The sequence below is a fragment of the Brachionichthys hirsutus genome, chromosome 19, assembly GCF_040956055.1.
Source record: "Brachionichthys hirsutus isolate HB-005 chromosome 19, CSIRO-AGI_Bhir_v1, whole genome shotgun sequence".
NCBI lineage: Eukaryota > Metazoa > Chordata > Actinopteri > Lophiiformes > Brachionichthyidae > Brachionichthys > Brachionichthys hirsutus.
Genome location: NC_090915.1, coordinates 9,552,925 through 9,579,184, shown reverse-complemented (window position 1 = coordinate 9,579,184; position 26,260 = coordinate 9,552,925). Strand labels below are relative to the sequence as shown.

At 43.1% G+C, this 26,260-nt stretch overlaps 1 protein-coding gene across 1 annotated transcript in view; it reads left to right on the top strand.

Moving 5' to 3' along the window:
- palm2akap2 (PALM2 and AKAP2 fusion) overlaps positions 1-26,260 on the top strand; it is a 55,230-nt gene that overhangs the window by 5,026 nt on the left and 23,944 nt on the right. The window contains exons 2-7 of the mRNA XM_068752578.1: positions 8,368-8,448; positions 11,361-11,482; positions 19,673-19,787; positions 19,985-20,006; positions 20,685-20,810; positions 21,690-22,508. Of these exons, the coding sequence (XP_068608679.1) occupies positions 8,368-8,448; positions 11,361-11,482; positions 19,673-19,787; positions 19,985-20,006; positions 20,685-20,810; positions 21,690-22,508 (1,285 nt within the window). The remainder of the gene's footprint in view (positions 1-8,367; positions 8,449-11,360; positions 11,483-19,672; positions 19,788-19,984; positions 20,007-20,684; positions 20,811-21,689; positions 22,509-26,260) is intronic.

Genomic DNA, 26,260 nt, shown 5'->3' with positions numbered 1-26,260 from the left:
GGATCAGGATCACAATCCGGATATGAGAGCTAATTTTCATTCTAAAATCAGTATTTTTCAGGAGGCCATCCTGACCTCAATTTTGGAGCTAGAGACTTCAAATTTGGTATGCACACTCATAGTTCATTCTAGTTTCATATATGTTATTTCATATATGTTACAGTTGTAGTTGTATCTTTCCCCGTTCCGGAGCAGCAAGTTTGCGCAGGTTTGGCCCCTCTGATCCGGAAGCCCTGTTTATTGTCTCACAAGATCGAATAGTCTATTGGAGGCGAGGGTCTGCAATCTCTGATTGTCTTTTTTTAATTAGTATTGTTAAATGTTGATGATTTTTGTGCCAAGGACTTTCAACGGAAACAATAACTAGAAAAAGACAATCAGAGATTGCAGACCCTCGCCTCCAATAGACTATTCGATCTTGTGAGACAGTAAACACGGCTTCCGGATCAGAGGGGCCAAACCTGCACTAGCTTGCTGCTCCGGAACGGGGAAAGATACAACTACAACTGTAACATACATGAAACTAGAATGAACTATGAGTGTGCACACCAAATTTGAAGTCTCTAGCTCCAAAATTGAGGTCAGGGTGGCCTCCTGAAAAATACCGATTTTAGAACGAAAATTAGCTCTCAGATCTGGATTGTGATCCGGATCCAGCCGAAATTAGTCATGACCTTTAAGAGGAGTACTTATGTGTGATTTTTTTAAGATTCATACCGCCATGCGTTTTGAAGAAATTAAGAAAAATGTCAAAAAGTGCCCTATCTCGCAATGTTAAAGAATCCTTTAAAAATTTCTAGAATCTGGATCCAAATCCGGATCGACGCCATTCTCAGGGAGGACCGAGCCACGGACAGAACCTTGCTTGTGTAAAAATATCAAGTCGATTGGGTTACTAGTTTTTGAGTTATGCGCTCGGACAGACAAACATACAAACAACAAACAAACAAAGAGACAGAGACAAACAAACAAACGGACGCAATTGCAATACCCTCGCCTCCTCTTCGGCGAGGGTAAATATATTCATCATCATCATCAAAATCATTTTGAAAGACAGATACTGCATAATTAAAGCAACTTTTCCAAATAAGAAAATTGCTAGCTCGGTAGATTCCTGCAGCACTTGGAACGTCTACTTTTTTATAACGCCATCCTCCCTTTGCCATCCGCCTGGTAGATCGGACTGGTAGATCGCAAAGGGAGGATGGCGTTAAAAAAAGTAGACGTCAGCCTATCTCTATCCGCATGCGTATGCAACGGCGCCAAGCACATGTTGCTTGGCGCGGGGTATCTTCTTCAGAAGCCTATTAGACATATATCGTTTATACTCTTTTTCATATTTTAAAACATGTAATCCCAGACATGATACACACACACTGATGATGACGGCAGTAATGATGTCATACGTGATCAAAAATGTCCAGACATATTAATTAGTAACCAGTAAGGCTACCTTGAACCCCAGCAGGAGGCGGGGTCACACGTTTGTAGTCATTAGTGGAGGGACGGACTGTGTCCGTTTCCATTAGTCATCAAAGACCAGAATAAAACTGTAATTCAGTAACAATGGATTACTACTATTTGTGAGTGTGTGTGTGTGTGTGTGTGTGTGTGTGAACTATATCCAAGACAATAACAGCAGCAACAGCTTTCAAGCCCTAACAGGCACTTAAGAAGAGAAGGGCTACTATTCCACTAAACACCCTCTAAGCCTAAGGAGTCGGCCACCAGACGCAGGTCCAGTGTAAACAGTAGCTAGACCCACTTCCAGAGAATCTGGATCCAGATCACCATGTGGACGGTGAGCTGCTTGGCGGAGGTCTGCGCTCTCTGAGCGCTTGTCTAGTTTTATTAATGTTTCAGCTCCTTGCCTAGTTTCCTCTTTTGAACTGGACCAAAAGATAATCAGTTTAAGGTAGTCTTACCCGGACCCCAGGAAGACTAGCTGATGCCACGGTATCAACTAATGGGGATTCTTTTTAAATAAATAAATAAATCAGCTGCCATTTTTAACCTGTCATTAGCTGTGTGTGTCTGATGATGATGATGAATATATTTATTAGATAGAATGTTGAGTACAAGTACAGTCAAACAGTAGCATGTATTACAGTACAAATAAAGTCAAACATCCTGTCTAAGAGGAGCATTTCAAAAAAGCCCTTGCGGTCTTCTTTCCGTTGAAAGTCCTTAGTACATAAATCATCGACATTTAACAATACAAATTTAACAATACAAATAAAAATAAAACCAATATTCAGTTACTCAATTGATGCAAAGTAACATTAGAAAAATAAAATGATTTTACACCACCGATGCAAACTAACAATAAATTTAAAATAAATTACACCACCGATGCAAAATGACAATGAATGACAATAAATTACATAAATAATGCACCATGAATAACTGCAGCACTAATGGATCTTATTGCTATTACAGCAGAAAGGACCGTCTGGCAGGTGAAGCGTTTCATCAGGACATTTAAGTCTTCTGTACAGTTGTTTAAAAATAGTGATCATGATAAGTCGGCTGCCAGAGATTCATATTTTCATGGATACAAATTGGTCAGATCAGCTCAAATTTGTGATGTCATGTACCAGAAATTATTATTATTATTTTTTTATTCAAATATTTTTATCCTCTTCTTATGAACACATAAAACATTGAAGTACAGCATGTACAAATACTCATACACATATTTTGAAAAATATATTTTATATCCCTTTTTTTTTCAAATTTGTTATTTTATTAACATATAATTACAGCACAGTTTGGTCAGGGTTCCCTCTGAACTGATCATGTGTGTTCACATGTACACACACATGTCTGTGCGTTTTTTTGTTTGATGCATCCTTCTGTTCTTGATGATGATGATGAATGCTTCGTCTGTTTAAATGTTCTGTTGGTCATGTGACCTGCCGGGTCCAGATTGTATGGTGAAATATAGTATGTTTATTTACTTATTTACAGGCAGTCGACCTGTAGCTTCCCTGTAATGTCTGCGATGACGATGTGTTCATAGAGATGACCTCAGCCTTTTGGACTCTGTGCTCCCCCCACCCCCACACTGCTGCCAGCACCTCCAGCAGTCCATATATACACACACACACACACACACACACACACAAATCATTTGCGGCCTTGTGTGTGTCATCGTCATCATTTGGGGCCAAGTCAAGGGGAATTAGGAAGTGGTATGTGAGGAGAGGGGTGATGTGTGTGTGTGTGTGTGAGAGAGAGAGAGAGAGAGAGAGAATGAGGATATGACAGCTGTGGACGGTGGGAAGCAACAATCCTGAAAGGCCAACAGGCCAACAATTTTAGGCTGTGATCACATTTTAAACAAGCCCACCCCTGGTACATCAAGTTGTGTTTCTCTTTATTTAGGTGTTGCGTCTGAAACGGGGCTCAGGCACTGCAAGTCAAGCTTGCATCTTCATTTCTTTGGAGGTACTCTCACTTGTATTTGCAGTGATCTTGCCCTAAAGTTGGTAACATAATTATATTTAACTGTTCAAAGCTGAGAGAAACTTTGTGCTGCAGGGCAGAAAGCTTAGTCTGCACAAATAACCCTTGTGAGATGTGGTTTGTCATTGTGTCCGTCAAACCCAAACGTTGTGAAAGATTCGTATACTCAGTCTGAGGTCTTAAATTCAAACCTTTTTGACATATATTAATAAATAAAATGAAACCATCTGTTCCATTGGGTTGTAGATGAAGTATAGAGACAGCACACAGAATGACGAGTTTCTTCTTCTTCTTTTTTTCCATCAGTTTGAATGTGTTTGACAGTCTGACTGCCTGCATGTGATTCATCCCTGGCCTTCTTGATTTCCTGTGTCAGGTTTTTAGATCTCTTACAAAGAGGACCCTGTGGTGACAGGAGGAGGTTAGGAGGAGGTTTGGTTAATGACTTCAGCACTTTATGGTGGCGAGGAGGATGCTCGGGGCAAAGTCATGTTGAGGAGGAAGAGGGGGCTTGTTAGGTAGTAGGGGGTCTGGGGCTCGCCAGGCTTTACATGGCGTCTAAAATTAGCAGCAGCTGGACATTCTGGTGTGTTTGTGTGTGTACATGCATGTGTGTATGTGTGGAGGGGGGGGGGGGGGGCAGAGTTCACAGAAACACCAGACAGGAGAACGCGGCTCTCGTGGGCACTGCTCCTTTTGAATTTATTCTCATGAAATCTGAGCTTTACTTGCTTGCAACCAGAGCAAAGATCATTTCAACACAGCTATTCATAGCTACAAATACGAAAGAGTAACGGCCTCTTTACATTCCTGGACAGACCCTCTGGTTTACTGATGTGTGTGTGTGTGTGTGTGTGTGTGTGTGTGTGTGTGTGTACATTGGTATACATACACTAATCGTGCTCCTCAGCATGGACATGATGAATATAGTCACCACCTGCTGCTGTCACATGACAACGGCGTGCCAGACATTTCAGCGATATACTAAGTTTGCATTCATCTACGCTCTCATTGGTTAAGCTGTTACCGGGTAAATTCTGTGTTCGCTATGTGGGTTTAATAAATCAGCTCACCTCAAATCAGTCACATATATTATACGACCAACAGCGTGCTTCAGGCGTAAGATGCACCTAACGCTTACTTACATGTCAACAAAAAAAAAATCATAATATTTCAGCAACGCTTCTGTGAATTTACACCAGGAAATGACATTTAAAGTGCGGGTTAATTTCAGCCTCTGTTCTGTAAGCATTCATTTGTGTCCTCCCACTTAAGGGCAGAAGATCTTTACTGGGAGACGACTCTACTGGGTGTGTTGGCATGTGCAGAATGTGGCCTCACGTCTGGGGGGGGGGGGGGGGGGCACAATCTGAAGTGGCAGCAGATCTTTGAATCAGGGAGCGGCTGCTGCGCTGCATGACAATCGTGTCCGACGTGACCCTTTGTGAGCTTCAGTGTATGTGCTCTTCATAGATGTGTGTCTTTGTACTAAAATATTTGGAGTTTTTTTTAATTTTTTATGAAAAACTGTCCGATTTGGACCAGCAACTTGGTTTCTTTTTATTTATTTATTTAAAAATTATAGGACTGGGAATATTTTCTTTTTTTTTTTTTTTTTAGTTTGTTACGATCCAAAAAAATCGACTTCAGGGAAACACTTCAACCGCTGAGGAGGGAGGTGTAACAGACACATTAACGTTTAGCCTCTTTAATCCTAAATGAGTTGTAATCTGATACACTGAGCTCACATCAACATTCTCAACCAGTTAGGATGAGGGAGTTTTTCCAAAATGCAGGATTCTGAATGGGCGTCCAAGATCTCGGTTGGTGTTGACGGTAACGGGAAAAGTGACGCGCATCGTAATCAAGTCGAGGGCAAAGCCAAGACGAGCCCAACACTCAGAGACGGTGAGTCAGCGTGTGGGAAGTCGTGACTCTGCCACCAAGAATGTCAGCATATTTGGATGAAGAAGAGGGACGTCTTCTCTGAGGCTCGGGTTCTTTCTCCTGCACACAGCGAGGGATTATTTTTATAAATCTTTTTACTGACTATCAGTTTCAGTTATAAATTCTGCCAGATAATGAGTTCTTCACTTTGAAGAGATCGGTGGAACCCTAACGAATCCAGCACTCCTCCAAGTGAACTCTGTAACCGATACGCCTGCACAGTCCATGATGGAAAGGATTTGTTTCTACATATAAACACAAAGTGTTGTTATTACAAACATGACATCATTTATAACTATTTCTATGCTGGGATTTTGTCAGACTGTAACATTTCTAAAGTCGATGACCCTTCCATGTGATCGGAAGGTGTTTGCGGTTTTTGAACTGACCCCCTTGCGTCTGATTTTGAACATTTCAGGTGGGTAATGACACTTTTAGCAGCACTTGGGGAGCGAGCAGTGTTTTTTTGTTTGTTTTTTTTACTTTATTTATTTTAGCTGCAGCGGTAGCATTTAACTGACCGAGCTAACCTGGTCTGCAGGAGATTTAAGGTGTCTTGCACTGCAGAGAGAGTGAAGTTGTGTCAACGTTTTGCTATGCCACGCTACAACCATTTTATTTTTGGGCCGTAATGGAAAAAAAACGGCGCTTAAACCCTCTTGCAGAATCTGGGGATTTCTGTACAATCAAGGATTTTCCAAAAACACAGCACCGTCTGACTTTGGGAATATATTACTGTCTTTATGTGCTTTTGTGTATTTGCGTTTGTGCAGTTTTCCCCATTCCTCAACCACACGGCATTAACAGTCCCTGGCATCTGGTGGCCATGATGTTGCTCCAGCTCACCAAAAGTACTTCACAAGCCATGAGAAATGCTGCTGTGAAGGTTGCTGTGCTGTGTGTGCGGCTTTACCTCCGTGTGTGTGTTTGCAAGAAGACGCTTGTTCACTGTTGTTGAAAGGGCAGCTCGGCATTTTGTCGCATCCCGGCTACACGGTTTCTCATCTTGGCTGGAATTAATTTGTCTTTTTGGGAATGAGCTGCTTGACGGAGGTCTGCGCTCTCCGAGTGCTCTTCTAGTTACACAACAGACAATCGTGAAAGTGGATGAGGCTGTGTCGGATCACACGCATCACAGTATCGTATGGCATCACTTTGACCCAGTGGCAGTGCTGAAACGTAAACGATGCTGAGTAGAAGTTGTGGAAATACAACTTTATTTTGAAAATGTCCTCCTCCACCCGAGAGTAATTGGCGAGCCGAGGGGGCCCCTGTAGCTTAGCGGTGAAAGATGACTCACAATCCTGTCGGCTCTCTTCAATGAAGATTTATAAATGTTCCAAAAAGATTCAAAATAACAAAATGGATTATTTGTCAGCAAGTCCAAACCGAGCCAATCTGACCATTACAAAAGTATATCTCATTTATTATCACCTGCCAGTCAGAGCAAGGTTTTTTGTTAACAGTAAGTGGGAGAAAGTGAAAACCTTTGTCAGAGGCAGCCTCATCAGAGCCGAACAATGTCTCACAACCTGAAGCCTGTGCTGCTTTTTATGCATCTTGTCTTTTCCTTTGAATTCTGCTGATTTTAATGTATAAAGCTGAAGGACATATCGGAAAGAATTGATTTGGCACACAATTTCGAAACTAAAATAGACCCCCCCCCCCCCCCGCCCCCCACCCACCCAATAAATGTTCAATCTGTGCCACTCAGGTCCCAAGCATATATGATGCTGCACTTTATGGTCTTGACTCATTTCACATTCTGGGTTTTTCCCCCTGAAGCTTATAATTAGCCAACAGGAAATGTTTCAGAAACATTGGTTCTGCTCCCACTGAGAGAGATAAAGTCACATGCTGCAGTGTCTCATGACCTTCAGCCCCAAACAGAGTGGGACTGGCTTCTGTTTTTGTTTATATTCCCATGTATATATTGACTCCACATCACCTCATTCTGCTCAGTATCCCCCCCCCCCCCCCCCCCCCTCCCACTCACTGTCCACCCAGGCGAGTCTCCAATCATCATCCCGGCTCACCTCCACCTACCGTAAACGTAAACATCATTCTCCTGACCTCAGGACTTTCGTGGCTTCAAGGACTAATCGCTCCCATTTACAGCCCCCCCCCCCCCACACACACTCCTCGATAAGCCCTGACCTCCGACCCCTCTAATACCTCCCCTCTTTACACCCACGGATCATCTTTCTCCCAGTCTCTCTGAAATGAAACGTTAAACAGAACGGAGGTGAAGTCTTTAGTTAAGCTTGTGGTCGTTTTCAGGTTATCCGTGTTCATCCCTTTCTCATGAACTTTCAACATGTCTAATGGGATGAAATGAGGAAGTGATGACATTTTATATCCGCGGGTTCAAAGATCAGCTTCCCTTTGACAGCACGATGTTGTGCAACAGCAGGTCTTTATTCAACACCATAAAGCATGAGGCTGACTCATTTTCACATGTTGGTGAGAAAATGAATCAGTGTCACAAAATCTTGTGCATCTGCCTCAGAACTGACTGTGTTGATGATCAGTGGCTTCTTAGAGATAAAATAATACATGTAGGGCAATACTTTTTGATGTAAATCACAATATAGGGGGATTGAGGTGCTTGGCGGAGGTCTGTGCTCTCTGAATGCTTTTTCTAGTTCTTCATAGCCTTATAATGCAATTTCAGTATTAGCATCTATTATTATTGTTATTCAAATTGATTTAGACAGTATAATGTGCAAAAAACAACAACCAGTAAATAACTGCTCACCTTCAAAGTCAAACTGAATGTTTGAACACCTTCACTGCCTTTATTAAGGACTGAGTCTTGATCAACATTAAATCTTTCACTTTTTATCAAATAAAATAAAAATAAAAATTTATTAAGCCTCATGATAAATGAAGAACAATAAATCATTTTAAAACCTTGTTTTAATTTTCATGTTTTCTATTTTTGTCTTGCAGGAGAAGCGGAAGCGGCAAACTGCAATTGAGGATAAAAGAAGCCAGCTCGATGACCTGGTGCTGAAACTGCAGCACCTCAAGGTCGGTTTGTCTTACAATATATACAGTATGTAAAAGATGTCTTTGATGCCTCTGGTCACGTTGCAGCAGGTCCATTACAGCCGAGCATTGGAATCTTAGTGCTGTCAACAAGTTGCCAGTTCCTCACTCGGCTAATAATGAAGACTCAGAGCTGCTGCAATATGTCACATCCTGGCACACACGAACCTCCACATGCTGCATATTGCTGTTAGGTCTACAGCTAGGACAGCATTGCAAAACGGAGGGATAATTAATGCATGCGAGCGATTGGAGGTGAAGAATTGGTTCAGGGTCAGGGTAAGCAGAGTCTGGGGTGAGATCAGAATGAGAGCAGTGTGATCCCCGTTCGTCTCTCGATCACATAGTTGTCACCTTGATCCTCGAGGAAACAGCGTTCATAGCTTCAACCTGTGCCGTACTTCCTTTGTTTCATTACACGTGTGCATGAATTATTGTGTCACGCCGTCCGCTCTTCTAATTCCCGATGTTCTCCTGTTTCAGTTTGTTTTGGCCAAGTGCAGCATAAAGCAGAAAAACACTCTTAAACACATCCCTTAATGATTACTGCCAGCTCCTGCTGGTTAACCCAAGATTCCACTCCAAGTAAACACTGATTTGCCATTGAGATCGTAAGTGCTGCATAAACAGAGGCAGCGTAAACAGTTGCCAGGTTGGACTATGAAGAAGAAGAATGATACTTTGAAGAGTGTCAAATCGTTTGAAGTTCTTGAACCTTTCAAACAATGAAAAATGACTCCCTGAACCTCAATCAGATCCTTAAAAAAACACTCCCTACCGGTCCTGGCAGCTTAAGATGCAACAGATGCAGGCAGACGATGCATTTTTATTGTGAAATCTTTTAAAATCCGTTCTTATTTAACTTATTTAGGATGCTGATTTCTGTTTCGTCATTAAATGACAAGAATGCACTCATTTTAATGACTGAGAGGTATTTTTTGGAAACCTGCTTCACACGTGCAGGGCGGGCGGGCGTTACCTTTTATTAAAATATATATATATATATTTTAGACGGTTTTAATATCTGCTCCAAAAACCTATCCCTGTCTTTAACTAGAGCTTTTACAGTCAGGAGCAATGATTCCATAAGTTTACTTCCTGCATGCAGTATTTTATACCCTCCTGTTGAAACGCTGAGCGAGGAGGACCATCGATTGAAGCCATGTGCGCGTTGTTTGGTCATTAAAGCAATACGTTCAGCTTATTATAATAATAATGAAGTTGTTGTGACCGGGTTTGATAACACAATCCAGATTTGTCACTGCAAATATATCATATTTAACTACTGGCTACTGCCTTTATATATTTTTACTACACTTGACTTTTTTGCATATCAGTAAACCAATATCCACAGAAACATTTCCATTTACTCTTTTATTATTATTTTATTTATTTATTTTTGGTCATTTTACTGGGAATGAGGGTAGAGAGAGGGATTTAACAGCCTGATTTAAACTGGGAACCCCTAGAACACTATGTCTGTCCTACTGGGTCGTTCATTCTGGACGCACAGGAAGTGATGTAACCACAGGTGAACTAAAACTGAAGCACCACCTGAACAGCTGCTGGAAATCCCCTCCTCCTCAGTTTGTGTCAATTTGAAGCTGTAAAAGCTACAGATAGCATCTAAATGTTCTCTCGCAGAAAGATGTTCAGATGAACAGATAAACGAGGAATCAGAAGAACCCTGCGGACACATTTACAGCTCTGGTCAGATCGGTTGCATTAAACACCAGAAGACCAGAACTCCAGATGTTATCGGCATTTAATGGTTTATCCTGCCGAGTGCCGCACGGTCAGGCAGCATGAAGCCAGCTTTGTTACTGTCCTCCAGAGACAGAGTGGCCTGGGAGAGGAAATGGAGGCTCAAGATTTGATAAGGACGTCTAAGCTGCACAATTCAGGCGTCTCAGAATGGAGGCGTTGATCCGAGTCTGGGACGCTGTAAACACCCAGTGGTCCGTCCTGCGGGCCGACGTCATGGCTGTAGAGTCGATTTCCTTTCTGGCAGTTATGCATTTTGCCAATTTGATGCAAGTAAGTCAAACCGCTCCAAACGTTCTTATTTTTTTTTTTTTATTCAACTCAAAGCAGTTGTGTGTGAAAGCTCAAGAGGAAGTGGAAAGTCTCTTAAACAGCGTGAGAGAGTGGAGAGAGCCGGATGTTTCCATGTCCAGAAAACCTTATTTATGTGTAATCTGTGCAGAGGTCAACTGTTGAGGGCCTCTACAGGCCAACGTTGTATTGTAGGTATACGTGACGGTTTCTCTATTAAAGCATGCAGGATATTGATCTGATCTTTATTTAGTATCAGACAAAATCAGCAAAGTGCAGTCACGGAATTTACAAAAGAGAGAATACGAGACGGGGAACAAGATCCCTCTGTAAAGCGGAAGATGTCTGAAGGTTTTTCAGCGTGTTTGAGCATGCCACACACACACACACACACACACACACAAATAGCCCTGCTGCCACATTCTGACAGCAGGTGATAAAATGCTTTGGGCTCGTTTCTGGAGAGCTCTTTATGTGCTATGTTTTCAGAGACGAGCGTCCTGTTAATTGTCGGCTCTTCGACCGACAGCCGAGCAACGGTTTGACAGTAGACACTCAAAGGTGAAGCGGAGTGCTCCACCCTGTTGTTGCATTGAAACAGTGATGTCTGTCGGTTCTGTCCGACGGCTGCTCCAGAGATGAGATGGTGTTCATCTGTCAAAGATTCTTTAAAACGCGCCCGGTTCATTTACTTCCTCTGATTCTGGTTTGATGTGAGACCTTGATCCATTGAACATTTGTAAAGCATGGGGAAAGGCAAGTCTAACACATGATTGAGCATGGCTACCAGAATATGCACCGCCTTCTAAAACCTCTCTGTCTCCATGTCCCCTCTTCAGTCCAAAGCCATGCGTGAGCGATGGCTTCTCCAGGGAATGGGCGCAGAGGAAGGGGAGGCACGGCGGAAACAGCTGGAACTGGATGAAGAGCAGGGGCGGAGGCTCGAAGACCTGACACGCAGGTACGCTAAAACACAGCGGCACCTTCACAGGGGGCCACTTCGGCGCCGCTGATTGGATCTGACATGCCGAACTTGACATGTGTTTGTTAGAGAACATCTGCTTTTCTTCAGTTTGCTCCTCGGTTCGTTCTTCACCGCTCGCAGTCACGTCTTATTCCAACTGGGGAAGCGGCAGCAAGGCAACATCCCTGACAGAATGCGGGGGACACTTCCAATAAAGCGCTAAAGCAAACTTTGAGTTGCAAAGATCCGATTAGGACGCCGATCCTTTAATCACATTAGCTGTCTGTGAAGCATTAAAGCAAGGTCCCAGTGTAGAATGATAGTTTGGTGTTGCTATGTGTGGCTCTGGCAGCATAATGATCCAGTGGTTTGCAAAGACAGTGAGAAGGTTCTGGGTTTTAATCCATGCCTGATGGGGCCTTTCTGTCTGGATTACAGTATAAGAAACTTGATGACTCTAAATTGTCTCTGTGTGCCGGCCCCGGGATGAACTGGCAACATGTCCAGGATGGGTTCAAGTCCTTTAAAGTTTTAAAGGATACGCAGTTCAGTTGGATGGATGGATGTATGGATGGATTCTACAGGGCATCATTGTGTGGAAACAAAGGTCACGTGATTCGGCACATACTAAATAAATTCTCCAAGAAAGGGCATTACAGAAAGTATTCTGAAAGCAGGGACAGGAAGATGGAATAGAGACGAGTGAAAACTGGGCCTTTTGCCAGAAGAAGAGAATGAGATATTAAAATGTTTGAAAAGAGAGAGTGATGTGATTCCGTGGGCACTTCCTGCATTCGTGTCTCTGAGGAGTTTCCTGACCCATCGTTCACTGCTGCGGGACGGTACAATGTGTGTTTTCCATTTGCAGGCTGTGAGATGTTGATTGTCTTCATTTGATGCAGGACAAACATAGTTTAACAGCTTTGACAGACAAAAGACGGCGCAACGTCTTTACACGTCTGCAGCAACCATTTCTGTTTGTGTTGCGTTTCATCACATATTCATGTGCTGGAAAATTGTGTTTTCCAGACTCTGAATGATGCATTCACTGTAGCGTGGGAAAACACCCATGGCATGTTATAAAAGCTCTGGTAAATGAATGGTGAAGGGGGCAAAAAAGAAATGGGCGTGTTTAGAGTTCAACCTTTAAGCAGTGGAAACGGTTGGCACCGAGTTGCAAAGAGCAGGGGGAAAATATGACACGCGCGACTGCAGCAAATAAAAATACAGCTTTAGGTAAGGATAATGGAGTGGAAGCAGCTTGAAGCGGTCGGCATGCAGCGTTTTATTTACTGATGTATTACTTCAGATCAGAAGGTCTGGCCTGTGTAGAAGCTCTGGCTCATTCTTGGACTCCACCTCCTCATCCGTCATGAAAGGGCCTCTGTTACAGCCGCTGCTGTAGCTTATCGCCAGCGCTGAAATAACATCGACATCACAAGCGTTTACTCTGGTAAAGCAGGACAGCCGTGAATGGTCAAAGCGAGCTCATTGTGCAAGTACAAAGTGCATTTGTAATTGTGGATCCACTCTGTGTGAACCGCTCCATTGAGCCCTGCTGTTTGGCTCTCTGTTGGAAACATCAGTGCAGTGATTTGTAAAATAAATGGGAAACACATTGATCATTCTCTACTGTAATTTGCTGGCATGTGTTTTTAGTGTGGCTCCACTTTCCAGCAGTCAAGAGTAGCCAAATCCATCTTTTTCTTTTTCTAGTTCTTCAATACAGCAACAGACAGGAAGAAGAAAAACAGAAATGGTACTGCCAGGATGAATACTTTCTGTCTTTTGAAATCACAGTGCTGTAAATTAAAAGTTCAGTTTTGCATGACCACATTTAGAACCCAATCGGCCACAGCTGGTTGTTGTCGTGCCGAACGTCTTACTGTCCCAGATCGTGTGTCTCCACATAATGAGCTCTGCAGAAACGAACCTACGAAATTCTGGATCCGTCGTGATTAAAAACAATCCCTTCAAGTAAAGATATATATCAGTAATCATCTTAAAGAAAAGAATAAAAGCAGAATGTTTCTTGCTTCTTAGCTCGTATGTTAGCAATGCTACGGATGCAGATCCCGGATCTGTCCGGGAATTCCTTTAAAAGGTTGCTCAGTTGTTAGGAGTTTTATCTCACATGTAAAGCCGCTTGGGAGTTTCAACAGAGGTTTTAGTTGTAAAACGTTGACCTTGACAGAAAATAAATCTAAAAATAAAATACACTGAATGTGTGATGCCAAGCTGTCATGGCAGGAGATATTTATTTTTACACTTTTAAGAGACACTGTGTGTTTGTGTGTGCATGTGTGTGAGTGTCAGGCAGAGGGTGTGGCATCTATATTTACACTGTGGGACACTATCCCAGAATAAGCCCTCACCAGGCAACCAGAGTTTTCCCACCACTGATAGGGACAGAGGTGGGCAGTCAGGATGAGATTGTGACTCTGCAACACGTGTGTGTGTGTGTGTGCAGCTATGAGTAGAAACACACTTGGATCTCCATGAAACCTCCATCCATAAGCATTTCTAAATAATCTCCACCGTCTTGAAACCAAAAGGACAAGAAGCCCAGCTGTGTCCGTCCCGCTTTAAAAGCTGCTGGACTAATAACACAAACGCTTTGAATCATTTCATACATACAAAAAAAAGAGAGAGGAGGAGGAGGAACAGCCGCATTCATCTTTTGAGCGCATGTCTGAGCTGCTCTGAAGCTTAAAAGAACAAGCAGTCCTTCCGAATAGCCACACAATTATGCAGATCCAATGGGAAATGCATAATGAAAATCACAACACAAGGACATAAGGGCAACAGCAGCGTCTTTGTGTGATGTCATAAGTGCTGCTCATTGAGTTTCATAAAGGGACACTGCCACCTTTATGCAGCCCGTTTCGTTCACACACCTGGCCATTGGTGGAAGAGACGACATGAGATACACACAAAAGTCGCCATGGATAAACGGCAGCCATTGTGTGCAGACGTCACTTATTTTTGCCTGTAGGATGAACAGACAGGAGATGGGAGAGTGCGGCGGCGACTGCACAGATATCCCTATCATTACAAAGACGGGCTAAGTAAACAGAGAGAGTGACCCGGCAGCAGTGGACCCAGACTCGAACCCACAACCTGCTACTTTTAGATTCCGGCTTGTTTCCTGTTGCACATGCGGCATCGTGCAGATGTGAGCTGTGTCGTTTTCTGCTACTGACAGAGCACGACTTTCTCTTCTTAAAGGATCCATTAGGAGAATTTAGGTTGAGGTTTTTTGTTCATTTTTTTTTTAAAGCCACGTTGTGCAGTATTTTAGATCTGCTAGTTTGTAGTCCAGAGGAACCATTTGCTGTTTTCAGCATATCGCTGTGCATCATTCTGCAATACTACGAAATAATAAATAGGATATGCTTAATCTTCAGTTACTCTGATTTAATTAACTATTCTAAATCCAAATGTGTGATTTGTTCATATACTTTCCACTTAATTGCATTAAAGGAATAGATCAATGGTCTCCATTAGACAAAGCATCTTGTTTTCATGCAGCCTTTTAGCGTAAGGCAAAGTTGTGGCGGTTGTATTATATTGTGGGACTCACAATTGTGAGGTTTAAAAGCACTTGGATGATGAAACTGAAGGGAATGAAAATCAACCTAAATGTGTTTGAGTATGTGAGACAGTGGCGGTCTGGCTTCTCCTTACCCTCTTTAACAGATGTCAGTGTGTCTCTCTTGCTTGATTGGATTGCCATCATGTTGCTGCTGGTTATTTCTGGGTTTTGCTGTTTTTCCAAGAGTTTTAATCGCTGAAATCAACTACCGGTACTTCTTCAAATGTTTTCCCTTTGCTTAGCTATACAAGAGTCAAGTCAAATTCTTACAACGGAAGCTAACAAATGCAAATGGGAAAAAGTTATTATGCATCCCTTTATTTTTATGAGTCTCACATCTTTACAGAATTCACACGGTGATTTTTCTCTTTCACCCGATCACTGCTAAGACAATGAACCCCCCTCCGTGCAGAATCCTGCTGCTGCAACTTATTTATCTTGCGTTGAACGGAGTCTTATCTACTAAATCTGTTGTTTTAACATAACCAAGCACAAGATCATTTTAAACAGGCCACAGATTTTTGATGTCATCTAGTTGTTCAGCAGTGTCGTGTGTATCACAGGCCTTGTCCTTATTTCTGAGCTTGTCAGTATCTGATATATTATTTTAACTGCAGATGCACATTTTGAACTGCTCTCAGTGTGTGACGTGGTCCAGACAGACTGGATTTAAGAGTGGAGCACGCAACCATTATTCACATCGGTCATGTGTTGTAAATAAAAAGCCCATCCAACACTTTTCTTCTGTCCTGAAATACATTGCCTGTTTACAATAATGTCTCGGCTCGTGTTTCACCTCTCCAGAACAGAACAGAAATATTTAACATTCAGCATCTACAGTATCTTCACGTCAAAGCAAATATCACGTAAACTAAGTCATGTATAGAGAGAAATCAGGAAGTGCTCCATCGCAGCCTTCCAGCAGAAAACATAAATGTCTTAACACTCCTTTGAGACATTTCAGTGTTTGTGAGCTGACCTTTAACCTTGTGTAGCGTTTTTATAATTTAACCCTATTAAACCTTATATATTAAATTTATTACCAGTGGAATGAATGTCCATTGGGTTCCTGCTGTTAGAGCTTGGGCAGCTTAATTTATCATTATTGTGATATTTAGCTGAAAGAAAAATTATGTAAATTCCCAAATCTGTACATGTCTGATTTATTTATGTTTATACAGCCTCATAGTTTGAAGCCTTTCTCAGAACAAATATGGTTTAAACATGGCTCATCTTTTACAGGCCTCAGAGTCCCAGGCTTCACCAGACACTGCTTTTAGTGTTTATAACAGTTTATATAGGCTGCCGAATAACTACTGAAGTACATTTCATTTAATTAATTTACTTTGACAAGTGACAGGGAACCTGAGAGGACAGTGTTGAGAATCTTTAGGGACTGCTTGGAAAATGTGTCTGCCGGCCATGAATGAAATGGCTTATCTCGGCCAATCAGTTATTTCAAGCTCCGAGCAAATCTTGTTTAAATATCCGCAAGACAAACTCAAAAATAAGAAATGCAGTGAGAAAAACAACTTTATTGCAGTGGCAGAAAACGAGTAAAATCACGTTTAAAAATACACAATGTGGTCGAATGTCCTCTTCTTCTGCCTGCCTCCATTGCTGACAGCCTGCCTGTCACACACACACAAACCAGATGTCTGCTCTTCCTCCCCCCGTATGATGTGGAAAACAGTTTCTGCCCACCCGGGCAACCGGCCTGTGGTGAGTTGAGAGGACAGGACGGTGACATCAGCGCTCTGTTTCAGGATTGATAGAAACACCGCCAGAGGACAGGAGGGGGAACGAGTAGAGGGGAGGAGGGGAGGGATGGCCCAAGGTCGTAACCTTATTAGTCCACAAACAGATACACACATGCAGAAACCATTCAAGTGAAAACGCAACAGATTCTACTTAGCTAGACATATTATATTGCATATGCATACTTGTTTGGTATTTTTGTGTGTCTTCCTGAAATATTTCTAGATTTAAATCATGAAATATTTCATTCCCCCGAAAACACACCTCCTATCTGTTTGTGATCAAATGTGATCTGTTTGTGATTGAACTTTTTCTCAGGAAAAACTTCCCAGGATTAATTTAGTTTATTTCAAGAGGAACCCGAACCCGGAGGTAATCTCACCATGGGAATGACGGTGTTCGGAATCAGATGAACCTTGTTTTGGTTTGATCACAAGAGGGCAGCAGACACAAGAATGGCCAGCGTGCTTCTCTTTGCCCTGGAGTCGCAGATTGGAACAACATAGATTGAAACATGCTCCAATCCTTCATCCCTTTTCTTTTCTTTTTCTCTTTTGTGCTACAGACATGCAGTTAGACATGCATGCGGAGTTTGTATGTTCTCCCCGTGTCTGTGTGGCCCCGCGATGCGCTGGCGACACATTTGGGGTGTATCCCCGCCTCTCACCCGTAGCATGCTGCGAAGTGGAAACGTGGATGGATGGATGATCTCTGCATGATGTTTGTGTGTCAGAGTTCACCAAAGTTGAACTTGAGATGGAGGTTCAAACCACATGAATGATTTTACTTCCATTACTTGATGCTCAAAAATCCTAAAAAAGAAAAAAGATACTTGGATATATTTAGCACGCCAGGTATGACATAAATACTTTGCAGTGCAGTCCTTGCAACTCAATTCAAGACTGTCGGATTGTTTCTCATACCAGCAAGGCTGAGTTAAATATAGACATACAATCCAGCATTACTGCATTTATAAATAACAACTGTCGACTGCTTCTGAAGCCCCTCAAAATACTATCAGCAATGGGTCAAAGCATGACGCTGGAGAAAATGATTCAAAGCTGCTTGAGAAAACAGGACGTTGCTGCAACGACATGCATCATATGCATCGCAACTGTAACGTGCACCAGACTCCACAGACAATATTCAAACGGCCACGGTACAGTTCACCAAGGCCTCGATGTGCTGCCTCATAATGGACAATACCCTCTGATAAGATGCTAGCTGATGTTAAAATAGACTTCCGTGGATGTTCCTCTATTTGTTTCCACATCAATAGACAATGGGCTGCTGTTTTTGAACACACAACCCCGAATCATCTCATTTCAAATAACGCTGGGCTGTGCTGACTGGGCAGATTTACAGGAAACCTTTTTTTTTTTTTTATTATTGAGTGATTATAAAGAGCAGAGACACACAACAGATTTGTCTCACGCATCATCATTGCAGCACGAACCAAATACACCAACTTCTGCTCTGCTGTGTGTGTCTCCTGGGAAAAAAATAGATGCTGGTGTCAATGAAATTCGACTATCGTCATTATTGATGAACCTATAAGTGGAAAGTGGCAGCACTAGTAAGTGTGAACTGTTGGGATTTGTTCAGTCAAGCCTCAACGGTCGGCGCCAAGGCAAGTGCTGAACACACAATCAGTCACTTTGATCGCATCAACAAATCCATCTTAATTTCTTCGATCTTAGCTGTCGATACATCTCGACAGTTGAATGCAGACTATTCACACTAAAAGCCCTGCACTTGCTTCAGGAATGATTGCACAGGAGGACAGTGTGTTCAGGGAAGACCATTAATGGCACTGTTGAGAGCCTTACTGTCTGTTTAACATGCACACACTCGCACACACTGACGCACAAGTTGCTCGCGTCTCAGAGGAGTGTGTTCTGAAGTGTTGTGACTTCTGGCAGTAAGTGAGGAAGCGACGCTGGTCCTCCTCCCTGACTGCTTCCTACCATTGTTGCTACATCCCTCTCTGTCCGCGTGTGTGTGTGTGTGCGCGTGCCCATATAACTTTTCATATACGCCTCTTTTAAATGCAATTTTTGGAATCGCACTGATGTCTCCAAACTGTGAAATCACGATTGTTAGAGTAGACGCAGCATATTATTTTACAATCACACAAATGTTGTAGATGTACGTGCAGAATGTGTACTTTGTAAAGACCTTAGTTTTCCACCGGTCTCCTTCCAAGATGTGGATCTGCTCTTAATCAGTATATATTAATGTTTATTAGCGTCTCTGTGTGTGGGTTCAGAAATGCCATAATTTACTGTTTTAATTAAAATGTACATTAAATAGAGCCGGTAACATCTACATAAAACACCAAAACGACTGCATACAATTCTCTATTGCACTGCAGGAGGGAGGATGTTGAGCTTTGTCACCAGGAAATGGCCTCTGCCAGATTGCCACATTATTTTTGCTGATCCTTGTCTTGAGTATACAATGGGGTGGGGGTGATGTAGTGGGTCATTGGTTCGATTCCACCTGATGACCTGGCACTGTTCTGTATGCTCTTCTCGTGTCTCTGTGGGTTCCCTCCAGGTTTTCTGGCTTCCTTCCACCATCGAAACATGTAATTTAATGTGTGAGTGAGAATAGTTGTTGACTTTCACTTTCAACTAACGTCAGCCGGGATAGGCTCAATCAAAGGATGTCGATGCAGGGATGGATGGATGGTTGGTGTAATCACACTCAGGAGAAACTGTGCACTTATTGAACGCTTTATGGGGAATTCATTGAGGCACATTTAGTTCAATGATTTTCATTTTTCCAGCATCATAAGAGAGAATTTTTCCCCTGCATTGTGATGCTTATAGGCTGGAGTCTGAGATCGGAGCGCTGGAGAGTGAAGAGTCACAGATATCGGCCAAGGAGCAGGATCTCCGGCAACGTTTGAAAGAGACGGAGCGATCAATAGAAGACCTGCAGAAGGTATGAGAACCCGGCCGGTCTAGAAACGCGCATCGGCTGCGTGGAGAATTCAAAACTATGAAGTAGAATAACACATTTTTGATTTATCTAATTAGTGCATCCACTAAAAGGGGGATGAAAATGACTCATTTTAAAAACTTCAAAGAAACGTCACTTTGTTTGTACTCAAATGCATTTTCCCCCTGCTTCATTTTCAGAGTCTGATGACCCAGGATGGAGGTACAGTGACAAACAAACACACACACACACACACACACACACACACACAAACAGACGTGAAAAGCAAAAATGCACCAGCGTTGTTATTGTCTCTCTTTATTTCTGTGTGGGTTTGTGTATCGATAATAGTCCCGCTGAGGCAGGACACATGAAGGACATAACACGCCCTTGAACTCACGTAGACACACACCTGCACACACACAGCGGCAACACAGACATACGCACACAGAGCCCTGCTCAGCAAGACTATTGAAGCGCACACACACACACAAGCCCATGACTCTGCAGCCTGTCGCCGCTGCTGTTATCCCCCCTATTCACCAGCAAGCCCCATAAGCCCCTATAGCTTTGTTCCTGAAATTATATGCGCACTCGCACACACACACACACGCACTTCTGCTGCGTCAGCAGTGAACCTCAGAGGTGCACGAGTTGCCGTGGACACAGAAACAGAGATGGGCGAGCTTGTTGGTGTGTTTGTGTGGAAGAGGGGTGGGCAGGGTCACTCTGGGGTGTGTCTCGGGGGGTGCTGGGCTGTACGTGTGTATTTTTGTGTCAGGGTGTGGTTACACATCACTGAGGTATGTGTATGCGTGCATGTGCCCTTGGCGCTCCCTCCGGGCCTCTAACATCCCTCTGACCATGTGTCATTTTCTCTCCTGTGCTCCCGCTCGCTAGATGCCATCGGCTGCATGTCCGCCCCTGTCTCTGACTGCGCGGAACCCGGTCCGGACCACCTCCTGTTGGCCACGCAGCTCCGGACTGGCTCACCTGCCGCTGGAGACCACACCGTACCAAGACCTGGTAAGACGGAGGGAGGGAGAGGAGGGTGAGGGAGGGAGAGAAGAGAGAGGGAGGGAGGGAGGGAGGAAGGGAAGGTTTTGGTCAGCAGCCAAGGTGGATTAATGGGATAAACTCACAAACACGCATAGAGGATGGACACACTTTTACAAAATATCAGTCAGTTTCACAACCATAATATATATTTAAAAAGAAAACACTGCAAACTCACACTAAACTTGACTTGAACACATACCGGAAATCACGCGGACACCACACACTGGGGAATTAATTAAATTGGAGATGTATTTTTTTTTACTTTTTACAAGACTATGATCAAGATATAAAAATAGTGTCCTGATTAAAATGACCCCAAACAAAAAATAGGTTTACTAATATTTGCGTTGATATCATGATTTCTGATAGTTATCAGGACCAAATTTAGTTTTAAATGCTTCTTCAGTATAATATTTTGTATCAACAGCAGTATTTAAATATTATTATAGAAGCATTAGAAAAAGATGACTCGTCTTTTCATTTGCTTATTTTGACTCAACACCCTTTCTTCTTTAGGTCTGGTCTTTACTCATTAATTCTGATATTTAACGAATAACTGCAGGTTGATTTTAAACAAAGTGAATAATCAGATAGATTCTCCAGTAAAATATAAAGGACTTCATCTGATAAGATTCTATACTGTAAATATCTGCCTCAAAATACCATCAACGTCAGACATTTCCTCAGTTAAGGCGTCTTCTTGTTTCATAAGCTTGATCAAGAGAGGATTAAGGTATGTTCCTGCTTAGTCCTTTACTAATAAAACTGCAGTTTGATCTGTTTCGTGTTCTCTTCCTCACACGTTCCTCCCTCCACCTCCTCCACTGGCCCCGCCCCTTCTAACAGCAACGTTTGCCATGGAGATCAACGTGCAACACGACCGGCGGACTGGCGAGCAGCGCGTCCTCTCAGCCAGCCGTGTGAAGCCACTAGAAGCGGCGTCACGTGGCGTCAAGGTCTATGATGATGGCAGAAAGGTGGTTTATGAGGTCGCTTCCTCTGGGGGTGTGTCCACCACCACCATGGAGAATGGTTGGAGCTCTGCACAGGTTGACCAACTCGTCCAACGAGCTGCCAGACCTGTTGTGCAAAGAGGAGATGGCCGAGGTCAGGTGACCGTCACCCCAACTGCCCCGCATGCCTACCCAGCAGAGCTCGACGATCTGTCTCCGCCCTCGTGCGCGCCGCCATCGATCCCTTCAAGCCCGCCAGCCCAGGTCACCCTCCAGAGAGAAACTCAGCTGGGAATGATGCCTCCCTCTGCTCCCATCACAACCCAGCCTGGCACCTCGGCCCACCCGGGCGGCGAGCTCGGCGCACCGCCCCAAGCCAGCGCAGACCACCCGGTCACCATGGTGTTCCTTGGCTACCAGGACATCGAGGACACGAGTGAAAGCAGACAGCTGCTCGGCTTTGACGGTGCCGTGAAAGCTGAGGTGGTCCTCATTGATGAAGATGACGAGAAGTCGCTGAGGGAGAAGACGGTCACCGACCTTTCCATCATCGACGGCACAGCGGCCGACCTCGTGTCAGGGCGGCCGATCACATCTGAAGGCGTCAGCACGGAACTGTCATCTGATGGCCGTGAGCCCGACAGCGCCTCCTCGCCCCCTGCAAATCCTGAGGCCAACATGGCCCCCCAACCTGGCCTCACCCCCACCACAGGTACAGACAAGAGGAAACGCTGCGAGTGCTGCATCCTCATGTGACTGACTCTTGTCCCTCTTCCAACCCTTTTACTATTACCCACCGCACCCCTCTCTTCTTCTCTGTCTCTGGATGGCTACTAACCGAAGCCCTGCCTTCCTCCACCTCCTCTGGACTCTGATTGGCTGACACACATATGCACACACACACTGTTGTCTGACCTTTTGACTTTTTTTGCTCAGTTACTTTAGATACCTCTAAGCCGCTGCTTTCGTTCCCCTTTACATCAACATGGAATCTGCCCTCCTGAATATTATCTCCTCAGCGACACAGTGTGTTTCATAAAAATAAAATATTGATTATTGTTGGCAAACTGCTAAAATCAGGTTATACTACTCTCAGTGATCAATAAGACTTTATGGCCCGTCACATCGCCTTGCGGTCTGAACATTCAACCGGATCACTGCCTTTAAAAAGGCAGTTTGTAAAATGTCTCCACTTTACAGAATCTCTCCTGCTTTCTCAAACATGAGCAACGACACATAAACAACCTACAAACTCAATGACCCGCCCTTCCTCCTCTAGGCTCTCTGACCTGGTCAGACTCAGGGGGGTCGACTTGTTGCCTTGGTTTCTTTATGTGCCTCTTTATTCTTCCACAAAGATAATTTAAAGATAAGCAGAATTCATATGAGACTTTTATTTCTATAGTTAGAATAGTGGGACTCTCTCTTTCCTCATCTCTCACACTCTGTCATTTTCTCCATCAACTCCAGCTATTCCACTGCTGAGGTCATTTCCTCCTATACTTCCTTACTCAGCAGCCAATCAGAAGCTGTGGAACACTTTTTTGGCACCCAGTAGGAGTTTTAACACCAACTACTCCTGACCTGAAGAGCACAAGAAGCTATCGGCAGCTTAATGAGGAACAGTCTGTATTTTCACTTAGGAAACAAACACGGGCTGTTGCTAACACAACATTGTGTTTAATTAGACTTAACAGGCGCTACGGATTTAGAGAATCATCATTGCAGAAAGCTGCCAGATACTATTATTCTCTTCACAATTCCAAGAAACAGAAAACACTGCCAGCTTTTGAAACCGGCTCTACAAATAATGTGGCTCAGGCATCATTAAAACATCCCATAGTCTGCATTCATTTATTTTTATTTTTTGTGTGTGCAGCTTTCAGGTAAGCATCCACATTCTGTTGAATGATGTGGAAAGATTTAGGTTCAAGTTAAATGAGCCAGATATGTTTGCTGAAGACGAGATCCACACGAGAGATTAAAGAGACTCTTCTGATCCAAAGAGTGCGATTTTGGGCATTTTTCTGGCTCAGTGAGTAAATCTATTGTCCTTATTCCTATCACTGTTTTCATCAACATCAAACTTCTTATTCCTAATTATTAACCCTTCATTAACATTGAAACACCTGAAGGCCTCAACAATCCTTTCTCTTTCTTTCTCTGCTGTCATTTGTTTGACTGCTTTGCTGATCCAGAGGAAAGCACTCTGACATTGGCCATAAAAAGACCACAAGGTCTCCGGGTAAATCCAATCCTCCCCTTACACGGCGTTGTCCCATCCCATCAGTGCACCCCGGTGTTTGGCCCAGCGGCGGTCCCAGCGGCGGCGCCATCGGCCACCATAAGGCCTCGTGCATCTAGTTTTTCTTGTGTCGGTAAAGAATGTAAATATACTCTATCTTCTATTTAGTTATGATTTTTATTTTCCATATCTATATAGAGATCTAGAGATATTTCTGAATATAATGGCATCACACATTGTTCTGATGCCCGACACTGCCATATCACCACTGAATGTGCGAGTGCACACGCGAGTAAGTGTATTTCGTTCTCTAACTTCAATGCTTTGCTGTGTGTAATCTCACTATTAACCCTTCACCGCTCCTCTCTTCTTCTGACCGCCGTCACCTTGAACTCGCTGAACTTGTGGCCATTCCCAGGTGTATTACGGCGGACATCCGAGGATCTTAAAACACTATGTGGAGGCACCTTCTAAAACGGCCACGCTGTTGGATTTGCATACAGCCTATTAGCGCCAAATCACATTTAGTTTGCATATGTACCGACTACTGCTCCAGACAACCTTTAGTATGCATTCATTTGAATAAATCCACAGCATTTTTCAATATTAAATCGTCTAAAAGTTCAAATAAGTTTACGAAATGACAGTTTTATGCATAAAACATGTTGAAAAACACATGGAAAAAAATGAGATGACACTTCTGAACAGTTTATGACAAATAAATTCCCGTATTAAGTGTGCTGCATGGGGACAATTATTCCCTTTGTCCTTTATTTAGTTTGATTGAGGAGGCCGTGGATGAACATGTGTTCATTTCCCCATGGGGCAACGCACACACACGATGAGCATGCTCTGTATTATTTACAAAAGGAAATGGAAATGTAAAACAAAGATTATGAGACACACCTAATGGAGCCTGACCACTCCAGTGTGTGTGTGTGTGTGTGTGTGTTGTAAAATGAGAAGCTTCAAATGAGCAAGAGATTTGTTGAGCTCACCAGCCCCATTGCCTCCTCTTACATTTTTGTCTGCACTCCATCACAGTTGTTTGGACTGTTAAAACAAAACTGAGCCATTTTCTATTGCTCTCTCTCTCTCTCTCTCTCTCTCTCGTTCTCTCTGATTTCTGTATCCTCTCTCTATCTTTGTTCAATAAAGCTGAGTTTCTCCAGTGCCCCCCTGCCGACTCTTGCTTGTTGTTCTTTCCATCTGCCTCTAACATTCACTTTTTCATTGGCTGCTGACAGAAGATCACAAGCTGTCCTTACTGCACCCTTATCTTTTGTATTACCCACTGCCACTAACACACACACACAACACGCACATTTTAAATGTGGGATTCATTCAGTCACATATGAAGGTTCTTGTGAAAGTTCAGGGCCAATAGATCTTTAGAACTTCTTCCCTTTATTGTGTATTAAGATAAGATTTTCAAAACACACAGGATTTGTATTCAGCTAAGGTTATCAGTTAAAAGATAAATTGATATTCATGTTATTACATGAATATCACTTAACCACAAAAGTGAAAGTCAAGTCTTTTACAGTGTCATGTGTTTATGGTCGATATAACAGAAACACAACTTTTTAGATATTTTTTTTTTGCCTAGCAAAGCAATAGAAAATAACTAGAACAAGAGTAAAGCCTGCATCATAATGAATTTAGATTTAGCATTGTGTGAGTGACACGTCGCACAATGCTATAAAAGTGTGAAAACCATCAAAATAAAACATTTTTTTATGCCAATTTATTGCCAACAATATATCTCCTAATACACGTAAAAATCTCTCTGATTGGGCTTCCCATTATGAAGCTTAGAATAAAGGCTGGCTGTATATAATCTGTTGTTCAGTACAGCCACGACTCATAGAAGATTGTTATAATAATTCTGCAACATTTCTGCACAAATCAGTGCTGCATCTAATGGGTAGCGCGGTAGGAAGGTGAGTATTTAAAAAAGAGGTCTGGTGTTGAGAGCAATCTGGATTGATCTGAGCAGCCCTCTGGCCCTGAGGCGCCCCCTTGGTATCTTTAGTTGGTACTGCTGAATATTATGTAACCGCGTGTTTATCTAACTTTACTTATACCACTGATAACTCCACAAAGACGAGCTGAGGTAAAGAAAAGCTCCTCCTTCACCTGACTAGAGCACCAAATATTTGTTCATACAGGAACCATGCTGTGTGGATATCGGGTCTTGTTCAACACACATTTCATTA